Genomic DNA, 14,644 nt, shown 5'->3' with positions numbered 1-14,644 from the left:
AGGACCCGGTCCAACCCACTGCGCCACCGCACCCCCCACGTTATTTAAAAACAGTTTGAATAATCTTTGCTATTCTGATTTTGGCTATGGTTTCAAGTTGTTCATGCAGCATCCTGCAGAAGAGTGTTATATAAAAGTCTAGATGTGCGTACAACTGTACACTGCTGTGCTAATGTTACAGGTCTGGAGTCCAGCTTCATCAATATTCACAAGGATTTTGGCTCATGAAAGATGCCGAATATTTAATCAAGGACAATCGACAATTGCCATCTGGTGATGGGGAGGGACATAAACAGTTAGAGACAGGTAGGAAGTGCCAGCAGGTCATCTGGGTCACAGAGAGCTCTTCCCATGTTGAGAATCACAAGCACAGGAGTATCTTTCCTGTAGCTGAATAAATGCAGCATGAAGCATACACAAACAATACTATTTTTGTTAATCCTTTCCCTGAAGCTGAAGCTACAACTGAAACCCACTCTGTGCAATCAGTTCGAGAGCCATCGCTGTCATTGTTTTGAGGTTGTCGTATTTCAGCAAGTAAAAGAGGAGTGTCAAAAGCGGTATGGTCTTGCTTCTGTGAAGCTCTGTTCAGGCTGCTGAACCAATAGGTCTTAACCTCCATGTTGAAATATACTCTCTGTCTTGCTCTTTCTTGACTTGCTGAGAATCCAAGGTCTATCCTTCTACTCCCTTGAACATTGAGGCACCATAATCTCATTGCTAGTTGAGCTTGTGTATGATGCAATGATTTCCACAGAGTTACATTCTTGTTTTGTAGTGCTTAGCCACACAAAACAGCAATCACTCTGAAGTACTCTCTAATTTCAACCCTGTAATTTCCTCCCAGGAACCCTGTGCTATGGACCATGACTAGGGCAAGCTGGTATACCATCCCTGTGGGTCAGAATGCAGACACAAAGAGATAATCAATAAGGAATTTTGTTACTGTAATGACACATGATTTACCCAGTAATTTCACAGAATTGACACCTTCCCATGAATAACTTGGAGTTACTGGAAGTAAAGTCTGTGAGTGTTTTTACTTTCATGTCATTTGAAAGTGCCGCTGACAAGATTGGTGTGTTGATATGATGTGAGTCTGAGGATCAAAGTCCTCAAGTTGTTTGCTGTTGATTTAAAAAAAATATATATATATATATACACACACACACACATTTTCTGAACCGCTTGTCCCATATGAGGTTGCGGGAAACCGGAGCCTAACCCGGCAACTCAGGGCATAAGGCTGGAGGGGGAGGGGACACACCAGGACGGGACGCCAATCTGTTGCAAGGCACCCCAAGCGGAACTCGAACTCCAGACCCACTGGAGAGCAGGACCCGGTCCAACCCACTGCACCACCGCGCCCCCCTATATATATATATATATATAATCTGTAAATAATAAAAAAGTATTTATAATAATGTCATTCATATTATTATGGTGATTTATCTCTGTCTTATAAGAATGTTTACAGTGTTTCAGGATAACAATTACGTGACAGTTCAGGATAAATGCCATGCTACAGTGTCACGCCCACCACCTCCGACCAATGAGGGACACCTGCAACCGATCAGCCGATGCAAGGATAATAGGGAGCTCGCAACACAACAAGATGTGGAACCTTAGTTCAACGTACCTGTTCTCAGTGTTAGCATCTGCTCTCCCGTATCCTCTGTTTCTTGCTCCTTGCCCCTTCTTCCTCGCCCTTCCCATTCCCGTCCTCCTTCGTCTCTTAGTCGCTCCGGTATCTTTGACCCATGACTCGCCTCTCGGAAAACGTCTTTGGATTCTCCTCAGTACTACGTCTGCACATTGGTGACCCTTTGCCTGTTCTATTGACTACGTCTTCGGATTTCCCCTGAGAAAAACCAACCTGTGCACTGCACTTGGATCCAACACCTCCCCCCCTGAAGGAAACCATGACATATAGCTTCATTCATACTTGATAGTTGCTGGTGCTCCAGTTGAGACTTAGATTCAGGTAACAGTGTGCCCATCATGCTGTGCAGGGTCAACAAACTAATTCTTACCTGTTCTAACTTGTCCTAGGGAGGATTCAGCCTTCTAGCTCTAATCAGTGTCATTACTCACATTGATATACTCTCTGTTTTTATTTTTTTCTTTCATGTGCTTCCCACAGTAATACTACTGTAAATGTGCTAAACATTTGTACTTTTTGTACGAAATTTGTAGCCTGGAATGAATTTGTGTGGATGAGTTTTGAAGATGAACAGTAGGATAAATTAAACCTCAGGATGGAGTCCCATCTGTCCATGTGGCATTGTTCTTAATTTGGCATATTCAATGGGACTGATGGCTTCACATTTACAATCTGACTTCATAGCGTTATAATTATTTTTTCCTCCTATTCTTTGTTTCCATTTTGTAATTGGCAATTCCATTGTCAGTTGGCATACAGTTTCAGTAGGTGTTGGTGTTGTCATGATCAGAAGACAGAGATGTTGATATATTTTTTGTGCTAAATTATAGGAAAATAGCAAAGTTCCAGTGATACCTCACTTATTGGCTATTGCCAAAACTCCATTATTAATCTGTACTATAAAATATGCTTGTTGCTATGGTACTGTCCAGTATAAACTCTCTCAATCTCCAAAGAGATCTTAGGTTAATAATTAACCTTATTTGCTTTCTTTAACTTCATATGGCTACAATGATTTCATTTACCTTTATTGAGGTCATTTTAAGGTTTTCCTTTATGTAGGTTAGCCTTTTCAATACGTATGATAAAAGAAACCATTGAAGCTAAAGGAGAATCCTACTCAACACAAAGTTCAGAAAAACAGATATGAAGTATTGATTCAAATAACCAAACTATTGTGATACTGCATGTGATCGAACATCCTGTGTTATCCCAGTCACTCTATAAGTCAATTGTTTGTGTGTGTTTCTGTATATACTTAACAAATGTATTACATTAGTATTCCGGAAGGGATTCAGTGAAGTCATGTGAAACACCAGCCATCTTCCGTAGGTCATATCCCAGACGGTGTTAGTAGACTAATGATGGGCTACATTCTTCTCCCATCTGTTCAGCTGAAGTGCCAGGATGAAAGGCACACTCAGTGTTTTCCCACTTGGACCGAGGATTTAGGAGTGTCTTCGTTAATGAAGGGGACACATCTTGCTGGTGGTGCTAACAGAAATATTGCAATCAGTTATTCATGGAGCCAACCAGAACTACTTTGTGTTATACCCTGACACTGCAGATATCTGATTCAATAACTTAGTTGTGTATTGAATAACAGTCTTTACAAAATTTAATTGTTTTATACTATTTATTTAGAGTCCAGTAAAAGACTGATGTTCCTGATGCACATTGCAGTTCAAGGCTTTACATGTTGCTTTTTGTTTAGCACTGTAGTTGGTGGTACTCCCTCTCATATAAAGAGGACTTACTTTTTCAAAACATGAAAACAGCAAAACATTTTCTAAACAGATATTTCTTTAAATTGTTATTGAAGGGTGCCAGCTATTATCTCCATTTTTTCCTACTCCCTTTGGCCTTTCCTGGTACACACACTACTTTCAGTTCTGTTTGTCTTGGAATTGGAGTGCATATTTATGGATTTCTCGTTAGAGGGGAGACTAATATTCACACACAACTTGGTGTGTCAAATTAGTTTTAATCTTTAAATTGATTTGGTAGCTAATTTGAGTCATCTTAACACTGCTAATTATTATCAGGGGCATGAGTGCAGGCGACCTAAGGTAGGATCCAAGTGTGAGATTGTTTTATTACTTTTCTGATGGGCGAGGCAATATTTATGGTTGGGGACAGACGTGTGTCAATGAATCAATGTGCAAACGTCGTATGAAGGGATAATCCAAGGCTGTGGTCGAAGGACGAAGCCTTGGTTGAGGTTGAGACATCAGGACTTTGGGTGAGGAGGCGAGACTGGGGTAATGAAGTAGGAACATAAGGCAAAGGATGAGAGATGCAGGTTGCAAATGTGGTTGTCTCAGGGAGATTCCGCAACCTGATCCCATGCCGAGCTGGGGATCCAAGATGCCATTTACCAACATCATAATTACTTGTTAAACACTGACTTACAAATTGTTACTTTCTAGAATGCTCAGGAGGGGTGGGCAACCACTGGCCCGTGGACCCCCAGAGGTTTTTTTCTCCCTCAGCCTTCAATTGGGAGTTTTTGTTCCTTTCCCCGGTGGCCAGTAGGTATACTTATAGCTCTATAATAAGTTCTTCATTATGGTAGCCATTAGTTGACTGTCTTCTTTGTTTGTATCAATTTTTCTTGCTGTATCCCTGTGTTAAAGTGCTCTGTGTCACTGCGTGAGAAGAGCGCTCTATAAAAAATAAAAATAATAATAATAAAATAACCTCGGAGTGGTGGCATGGCTTTTTATATCCAATCCCGCTGAATCCTGCCAAGTGTGGTAGACTGCGGTGTGGTCGGGCGCGTGACCGTACCTCCTCCACTGGTCGCCCTGCAACCCTTGGAAGGGGGACGCCCCCGAGACGAGGCACCGACCAGTCTGGGAGGTTCCTGTGAAAGTCTGATATCAGAGATGTTGAGGATGTCACGCGCCGGGACTTTGCTACGCTCCTTTGGCCCATACTCTCTCCAGTCCACCAGGTAGTACAAGCCTCCACACCGCTGCTTTGAATCCAGGAAGGAGCAAGCTGTGTAGGCCGGAGAACCATTCACTTCCAACAGGGGAGGAGGTGCAGTCCTTGTGGGAGTGTGAAGGAGTGAAGTGTGATAGGGCTTGAGCAAAAACACATGGAACATGGAGCTGATATGGAAATGCGAAGGCAGTTGCAGTCACTAAGTCACCAGGGTGATTCGCCTGATTATCTTGAAGGACCCAATGTACCTGTGAATGAGTTCCCAGGACAGCAATTTCAATTTAATATCCCTGGTGGATAACCAAACTCTCTGTCCTGGCTGGAACAGCAGGGTGCGGCATTGCTTGTTGGCCTGGTGCTTATACTGCTGGCTCTTTTGCTGGAGCTGTTCTTGTACAGGTGGTCCCTCATTCACGATGGGGTTGCGTTCTGCAAAACCCATCATAAGTCCTAAATATTGTAAGTTGAAAATGCATTTAATACACCTAACACACACCTCTGCATGACAGATTGGGAAATACGGTTCGCTGCTGCTGCCTAGCATCGCGAGAGAGTGTCGCACTGCATATTTCTTGCCCGGGAAAAAAATAAAATTCAAAATTTGAAGTACGGTTTCTACTGAATGTCTATCACAAGCTCACCATCGTAAAGTTGAAAAAATCATAAGTCGCCTGTACTGCACACCATACCTCTCTACTCTTTTGATACCCGGCATTCACTGTAGGGCTCTCAGTGAGGCTTGGGTGCCAGGGGAACAGAGGTGACTGGTAACCTGAAAGAAACTGAAATGGCAACAGTCCTGTGGAAGAGTGGGGGAGCGAGTTATGGGCATATTTGGCCCACGAAAGGTACCTTGACCACGTGTTCTGCTCTTGCCAACGATAACTACGCAAGAAGCATCCTAGGTCTGGCCATTCGCCTGTGGGTGATACCCTGAGGTCAGGATGACCACCACTCCTAGTCTCTGCCAAAATGCACGCCACTTTTCAGATGTGAATTGGAGCCCTTGATCGAGTCCGATGTCCTCTGGCAGGCCGTGCAGTCGAAATACTTGTTGAAATACCAGTTCAGCAGTGTCCAAGGCTGAGGGAAGTTAGGCGATTGAAATTAACCGACATGCTTTCATGAACCGATTAATAACAACAAGGGTAGCTGTATTACCTTCAGACATTGGAAGTACTGTAATGAAGTCAAGAGTCACAAGGAACCATAGCTGGGAGGGCACTGGCAGTGGTTCAAGCAGCCCTGAGGGTCTCTGTCATAGGATCTTGGACTGGACGCATCCCTTGCATGCCTCCACGGATTCTTGGATGTCTTCCCGGAGAGAGGGCCACCAGAATTTCTTCTGAATCAAGGAAAGGGTCTTGCAGCCACCTGGATGTCGTGCACCCAGGGAGTCGTGCACCCAATGGAGCAGGGAGGAGCGGAGCCACGCCGGGAAGTACTATCTTCCCTTGTGTTGGTTAACTGGACCCGGTTCCTCCTCTTGGGCTGCTTGGAGCTGTTCTCGAAACTGCCATTGCACGGGCGTGACAAAACAGGAGTCTGGCAAGATGGATTCAGGGGTGGTTTGCTTGGGGTCTCTGTCTTGCAACCTAGATAACGTGTTGGCTTCTGTGTTCTTGGACCCAGGCTGATAGGAGATGGTGAACCAGAAGTAGGTAAAAAAACCCCAGGCCAGCATGCTTATTGGGAATTCAGGCAATGACCCTTTTTCTGGTACTCCAGGTTGCAGTGTTCAGTGAGGACCAGGAACCAGTGAGTGGCCCCCTTGAGCCAACGCCTCCAACCCTTTAAGGCTAACTTCACAGCCAACAACTCACGATTTCCAGTGTCATAATCACGTAACATTTATTCATTTAGCAGACACTTTTCTCCAAAGCAACGTACATCCCCCGTTCAGCTGGGGAGAATTTATGTGAGAAATAGGCACACGGGTGGAGTTTCGGTGGTTTTCCCTATTGCTGGGATAGTATGGTTCAACCTCCACCACAAAAGGGAGTTTTGGGTCTGGATGCTGTAGTACTAGGGTGGTGGTGAACAGTTTATTTAGCTCTCTGAAGGCCTTTACAGCCTCTGGCAACCAGGTGAACCGGATTCCTTTCACTCGCAACAAAAGGAGGAAAGGGGAGCCGCAATATCACTGAACGCCTGAATGAAGCAACAATAAAAATTAGCAAACCCCAGGAACTGTTGTAAGGCTTTAACCAAAAGGGGACGTAGCCAGTCAAGTACTGCACTGACCTTCTTAGGGTCCATTTCTACCCTGTCTGAGCTCAGGATGAAACCCAGGAATGAAATGTGCTCCTAGTGGAAAAGACATTTCTAGCCTTTCACGTAAAGGTTATTGGCCCACAACCTCTGCAAAACCTGCCAAACATGTCTTTTTACCTTTTTATTTTCATCCCTAAGATCATCAACTTCATCTCTAAGATCATCAATTCCTCACTCTCCTCTGGCTGTTTCCCAGCTGCCTTCCAAACCGCTCTCATTTCACTTCTGTTAAAGAAACTCTCCCTGGATCCCAATTCGGTGCAAAACTACAGACCGGTCTTCTTCCTCTCCTTCCTGTCTTAAACTCTAGAGCGGGCAGCCTGTGATCAACTGTCTGATTTCCTCACCCAAAGCCATCTCCTCGATGGATATCAGTCTGGTTTCAAAGTTGGTCACTCCACTGAGACAATGCTTCTAGCGGTGTCTGATGCTCTCCAATCTGATAGAGCCGCCTCCCTCTCCTCAGTCGTCATCGTCCTCAATCCGTCTGCAGCATTCGGCACCATCAACTGCTGGATTCTACTCTCCGTTCTTAGTCAGCTTGGGATCAAAGGAGCAGCACAAAGATGGTTGAGTCCTACCTATTTGACAGATCCGATCAAGTGGTCTGGTGGAGCTCTCATTCTTCTTCTCTGCCTCTCTCACCCGGTGTCCCACAGGAATAGGTATTGGGTCCTCTTCTTTTCTTGATCTACACCACCTCCCTCAGTCCGGTCATAGCCTCCCATGGATTCAAATACCACTACTATGCTGATGATACCCAGCTCTTCCTCTCCTTTCCACCTCGTGCATCAGACATTTCTGCATGCATTGCTGCCTGCCTGTTGGACATCTCTGCATGGATGTCTGATCACCACCTCCAACTCAACCTCTCCAAAACAGAGATTCTTCACCTCCCAGCTGGCCTGTCCTCCTGTCACGATCTATCGATCAAACTGGACAACTCACTCATTTCACCTACCTTCTTGGCTAAGAGTCTGGGAGTAATGATTGACATGACTATCTTTTTCTCAGCACATCGAAGCCACAACCTGGTCCTGCAGATACATCCTTCATAATATTCGTAGGATCCGTCCCTACCTCACAACTGACTCTGCCCAACTACTTGTCCAGGCCATGGTGACTTCCTGTCTGGACTACTGCAACTCTCTCCTGTGTGGCCTTCCTGCTACTGCCATCAAACCTCTGCAGCTGATACAGAATGCTGCTGCATAAGTTGTGTTTGATTTGCCAAAGCGTTCCCATGTATCTCCACTTCTCTGCACTGGCTTCCTATAGCTGCCCGAATCAAATTCAAGACCCTGGTTATTGTCTACAAATGCATCAATAGAACTGCTCCCAGGTATTTACAAGACTCGGTCAACCCCTACACCCAAGCCCAGACACCTTCGTTTACTGTCGTCTTCTTCTGCTCACTTGTTGATCCCGTGCACGAAAAGTAAAACACGGAGGTTCTTGGTTCTGTCTCTGTTGTGGTGGAATGACCTTCCCCTCTCACTCAGAACTGCAGAAACTCTGTCTACATTCAAGAAGTGTCTGAAAACCTACCTTTTCCGGACCCACTTCACCCAAGATCTCTCCAGCTCATGTATGGTGTAAATGTTCATGCACTGTAACTTCATGATCATCCCCAGATAAGCCTTTACACAGCCGCTACTCTGGCATTGTATGTGAATGTTTGTGTAGCTTATTATAAAAAAAAAGAAATTGTAGGAGGTTATCAGGATTCATCTATCCTGCACTTTATGCACCTACTTGAGCGATGAACATTGGTGCATCAAGTGGAAAGTAACAAACTAGGTTTACCTAAGAATCACATGTTTGCAGCCATGTCTCTTTCTCTTAATGTAATGCACAAATTGTATTTTTGCTGAGATGTACATCACTTTAGAGAAAAGCATCTGCTAAATGAATAAATATGAATGTAAATGTAAATGTCTTATATTTTGCCCTCTGACCTAGAAAATTATCACAATGTCATCTAGATACACAAGAACACACTTTTTTGAGATTCCTTAATACATGGTTAACAAAGTCCCGGAACATTGAGGGCGTGTTCGCTAAGCCAAAAGGCATCACAAGATATTCATAATGACCCAACGAGGTGCAGAATGCAGTTTTCCACTCATCCCCCTGCTGGATATGAACCACGTTATACATGCTGCACAGGTCGAGTGTCGTGAATATGGCTGCAACATGAACCTGCTCCAAAGCAGCTGTAATGACGGGAAGAGGGTGAGAATATTTTACTATGATCTCGTTAATCGATTCACAGGTGTAAACCCCCGTCCTTTTTGCTTATGAAAAAACCCCCGCAGAGACTAGGAAGTTCAAAGACTGATTCATTGGCGGGCTTTTTATTTTCAATCCTGTTGATTCCTGCCAGGTGCGGTAGACTGCGGTGTGGTCGGGGGCATGACAATGATGAAAAATAAGTATGAATGAAATTTAAAGGGATCGATTTAATTCTGTTACTGAACCTTAGCTACCATGATAAACAACAATGAAATAGACATATCCACATAGGTCCCCTGTCACCACTGGAGAATTCCCACATGATACTTAGACTCCCAGAGGTTTATTTTCTTTCCTTCCTTTGTGTATTGGAGGGTTTTCATTTTCCTGTCCTCCATAGCCAGCTGGGTTGCTGTATTGTTTACTAAATCTGTTATACCTGTAATACTGTACAATTTAGAGCAATCTTATTTAGTCCTCAGTTTCACTCGTGAGAAGAGCTCTCTATAAAAATAAACTAAAAACTGAAAATTTAATACAAACTTTAGCTAATGGTTTGTTTGACAGGAGTAATTGCAATCATTTTTTGCAGATTATCTTTCAGTGTTTTAATCTCTATAAGAATTTTTATGATCCCCTGATTCAGATCAAGTTGTTTTCCCAAGGTTACAAAACGATTGCCCCAGGTGGACACTAAAGACTGCGTCCATCACCTGTACTTCATTCTCACTGAAATACCCACTAGTTGATGTGTAAGTGTATTCCATAGCATAATGATCAGGAAAAAAGTCTGGCTTCACAGTAATTTCTCTCCAAGTTGAATCAAGACAAAAAAAAACATCCACTATCAATTATCCATTAAGCTTTTAAGTCTGAAAGTGAAAATCTACCAATCCAATTATTTTCTACACTTTTACATTATACCTTCAGAGTGAAGAGCATATTCTTACTTATTTTTTTCCTTTATGGTAATGGAATATTTTTAAAAGGCACAGTATTCAATCTACAGCTCACAGTGGACAATAATAGTTACAAGAGATCTGTTTACAATATCTAGGTAAACGTTTGCAGAAGGTTCGCAGTCTGGACTGTTGATTGTGTATGCTGTTTAGCATGTAAGACATATTGTCTCCCAGTCATTGTTTGCTTAATGAGCTCCATAGTACCACGATCTACTGCACACAGACAGATGAAAAATCTCTGATACTTTCATCCGGTTCGGCAAGCTGCTTTGTACAGGTTTTGCTGAATCTCTGAGACATTTCTAAATTCAGATTCCGTAAGGAATTCACAAGCAGGAAATGAGTCAACCTATTGGGAAGGTCCCAAGATAGGCCTTTGCAATAACTTTTATTGAAGTCCTGAATTTAACTTCCTTCGCATCTGAAGGTACACATAACTTCAGATATACCAGAGATACAGAGTAGGAATTAAGTATCTGATTGTTTGAAAACAAACTGTGCAGCAGTATTATAGACCTTTAGCTTATTTCTGAGTTGCTTTCTGTGCTGGCTGGTAAGACATGTATTTAGTTGAAACCAGTGGAATCAACTTCATAATGTTTCGATTGATTCTTCTACCTGATGCTTTTCTACAAAGTAACTTAATGATTAGCTTTTTACAATTACTGATTTTATTGATTTGTAAAGATGGGTGATATTTACTGGGACAATTCAGTGTAAATACCTTTCTCAAGACTACTACAGCAGGAGTCCTTCAAGTACAAGACTAGTACTGACTTTTATGCTGCTGTCTGAACACAATTGCCTTTTTGCTCGTTTCCATAAACTTCAGCATTGAGTACTATTTGTGGGGCCTTCAAATACTTCTGTCATACTTTCAACCCTAAAGCTCATGTACATTAGCTACAGAAAAACTATATTGTCTGTGCTGGAGAATAGCAATGTGCTTTTATTCTGCCAGTAGGCACTGGCTTTGAAAATATTACTTTGCAATTCAGTTTTATACATTTCACATTTATATGTAAGTGTTTGCTTTTCACTTTCCACTGGTAAAATAATTTTACTGCAGAGTAACTCAATAACAATAAAATTACATCAAGCTTAATCACTAGATTTCAGCACTTATCAGTCAGTTTGATTCATATTGGTCATTTTAAAATTACTTCAGTTGATTTAAATGTCAGATTTTTAAGCATTTATGCTTAAAAATCCTTAACTTAAGTATTTTCTTTGAGATACAAGGAAGTATCACCTTACTCACAGTTAACTTAGGTGCTCTCAGCTTTACATGTCACCATTTTTTTAAAAAAAAGAAGATTATTCCTGGGAATAGCTCATCTTTGTTTCGAATGTAAGGCACTTTGATACAGTTAGGCCTATTCTGGCAATGTGATGAGATACAAGCTAACAGCATTCATTCAGCCATTGAAAACTTCTTTAACAAGAAGTTTGATTTGTCCCCTTCTATATTCCTATTAAAACCACAAACTAAATTCTGTTTTTGAACCTTTTTTGGGCCAGGGCCCCCTTCATAAGTCTATAAAAATTTAACAGTGCACTCTGAAAACATGTCCGTAAATAAATTGCACTTAAAGTATTAAATTTATTTTGCAATATTGCCATTTATTTAACAGTAACTTTATTACTTTCACACAGAATTAGTAAGATCATATTTTCACTTCATAACTGATTACTTACTAGTATGATAATGTAAAGGTGCTGAGGGGAGTTATAACAGCGTTGTGTAAATAGTTGATATTAGTGTCCATGTATGTACATAGTTGTGTGTGTGTTGTGCTGATTGGTTGTTGTTCTATTTATGTTCAGTGTTCAAGAGGGGGATTCTGGGGAGTTCCGGGGGTAGCCCCTTAACCATGGGGAGCAGTAGGGGGGTTGGGAGTGACCAAGGGGGATTCTTCAGTTGTTCTGTACCATTTGTACTGTCTGAGGTGTCTTTGTTAAGACTGCTTCCAAATGACATGTACACGTGCAATAAAGAGCACGTTATTTTTACCCTAGCTCCTGAGCCGGTTTCTAGTAGCTCCAGGGGGGGACACTACAATAAGTAATATAACTTGTTATTGTAACAACCCGTGTTACTGAGCAATGTTACGTTTGAGTGGGAAAGTGGGTTTATTATAAATAGTTGAGTTGTGGGTAAAAAAAAAAGTGTTCAACTGCTGTGGGAACTCACAGGGAATATAAGAGGTGAGTGTGGCTGCCAGCGAAAGAGGGGAGGAAATCGTAAGGGGTGCTAAGCAGGCTGCGAAGACTAGCTTAAGCTGCTGGTCTTTGAAAAATAGGGGTCCTCGGACCAAGGGCGTTATTTTCTTATATTTGCGCTTGTATTTTTTGATGTGTCCATTTTAGATGTTTATGATGATGCTGTCTGTCTTCGCTGCATCAGCTACGTGGCAAGACGATGTAAAACATGAGCCTGCCTTTCACAGGATCCCTTTGAAACAAAACCATGGATCTCTGCTCTACACTCAAATATGTGGTAGACTCGAGTATCTGTTAATCTTTGACTAGTTAAAACTGTAAACTGCACAACAATTCGAACAAACTCTGCAATGCTGGATCACTCTATTGGAACTAAGTAGAGGTGCAGCAGCACCCCAGGCTGCTAGTCACTCACTGTAACCTTACCTCTTGATATTGTTCTGTGCACCCGTATGTGTTCGTGTTTTAACGGTACAAGAGTGTTATGTCTTAGTCTCGTTGTGGGCCACTGCTGTTCCTGTTTGTCACATACAATTTTAAAAGATGCAAAAATGAATAACGGTTCCGAACACAAGCAAGCACAGCTGATGGTCTTCGAACCAGCTCCCGGGAGATTCCTGAAGCCTTCCAAAAGTCCTGAGCGGAGCGTTGTCTCTCAGCACCTGCGCAAACAAAGTGCACTGAAAGTTCTACAAAACTCCAGATGTCACGTCTGTTTCCGAACTGTATTATTTTTCTCAGAGAAATTACAGTGCGTGTTTGGTACACGCGATTAATGCGCTATTTTCCTTTGCGTATTAATTATGCCACTGGCACTATCCTGACTGCTGACACGCGGAACAGTGAACAGCGACGCAGTGGCCGTCCGTCCGGTTCGAGTAGCACCACTCTTACACCCCAAAAACAACACAGGTATGGAAATGTATTGTTCGGCCCTCAGTGGTACTTTGTGAGGTGACACACGTGAGGCTCATCAGGGGAAGGGCTTCACTGATGGGGTGACATTGGAGCGGAGAGGCACCGAGCGCGTCTCGCACCACTAACCGAAGGGAGGCGAAACACCGCGATCAGTGTCAGAATGTTTCTTGTCGATGTTTAACTCCTGCCACCTAGGAATTATAACTGACGTATCAGTCGAAAAGACATTCACGGAGGTTTGTGTATGTGTGAGAGAGAGAGGGGAGCTGACAGAAGCCGGAACTTAAGCATCCCGAACACACGCGGCACCTTCTTCTCGGAGTCCGCGTGTCTGTAAAGCCCCGGGGTCTGTCAGTCACTGCCGGACTGCATTCGCTCCAACACAGGGTCAAACACACAGGTGATGCCGTTTCCCCGGTTTTGCACCCGCCCACACGCACGGGCTCGATCGGGAGAGCAGCGCACACGGCCAGGAGTTTCTCTGTGAGAAGGCTTAGGATAGCACCGGGCACGGCTCACTGGGCACCGATCGCAGCAGGCACGGCGCTCCACGGGCACCGATCGGACTGGGAACTGCTCTTACTGGGCACTGATCGCATTCGGTCACGGGGCTCCACGGGCACGGCTGGCACTCCCCTCACTCTTAATGGGAAAGTAACAGCACGAGACCGTGGGAAGGACCGCGCTTCTACACATCCGTACACTCTGTAACTGAGAGTTGCACTAGACATGAAGGCAAAAAACAGAGAGCAAAGCTTGTCGGACTCGAGGGAGCTGGACGGCTCCTACGACCCTCTCACCGGTGAGTAAATGCATTTTTGGTAATATTTGTACAATGAAAAGTGCAGTGTGCCTTAGACTTAGTGAAGTATGGAAAAAAAGAATATCCTTGTTTATAACTCACAACTGGAAGCACTATAACCAGTCGGCCCCATTGCCGCAGTTTCACAAAAAACCTGTCCTGAACTTGACCAGCTAGGTGTGCAGGGTATATATAAAAATTTGAGTCTTTATTAATAATTATGTTATGTATCTAAATTATTTCCGCCCAGACTATGAACTCCTGGCGAACGCTGCACTTTTTATTTTGTTTATTCGCTTTGTCCTTTGCATGTGTGTGCGGTTACAGTTTGCTGACCTGGCTGCATTCTAAGCATCCGACTGACTTTTCCTGATCGAAAAAATACCAATAAAGCGGAGCTGATCCATAGTTTTACCTGTTTTACTATTGATACTTAAAGGTTTTAGAATATGTGTATTGGCTCCTTCACCCTATTAAAAAAAGACTTTTAAAGGTCTTATTATTAGCCTATAATTGGGTGTAACGTGAAACCTGATAATGGAACATTTTTGGCAGATTTTTTTTATGTTCATGGTCTTAGAATGTTTCATTCAGTGTTGAATAAACAGCCCTTTTTCA

General features: G+C 43.1%; 1 protein-coding gene across 1 annotated transcript in view; it reads left to right on the top strand.

Annotated features, from left to right (window-relative positions):
- Positions 1-13,828: 13,828 nt before the first annotated feature.
- LOC108942584 (Kv channel-interacting protein 2) overlaps positions 13,829-14,644 on the top strand; it is a 92,825-nt gene continuing 92,009 nt past the window's right edge. The window contains exon 1 of the mRNA XM_018766016.2: positions 13,829-14,026. Coding sequence (XP_018621532.1) covers positions 13,954-14,026 — 73 coding nt within the window. The 5' untranslated portion in view covers positions 13,829-13,953. The remainder of the gene's footprint in view (positions 14,027-14,644) is intronic.

The sequence above is a fragment of the Scleropages formosus genome, chromosome 8 (assembly GCF_900964775.1).
Source record: "Scleropages formosus chromosome 8, fSclFor1.1, whole genome shotgun sequence".
Classification (NCBI taxonomy): domain Eukaryota; kingdom Metazoa; phylum Chordata; class Actinopteri; order Osteoglossiformes; family Osteoglossidae; genus Scleropages; species Scleropages formosus.
This window is presented reverse-complemented; position numbering and strand designations above follow the sequence as displayed.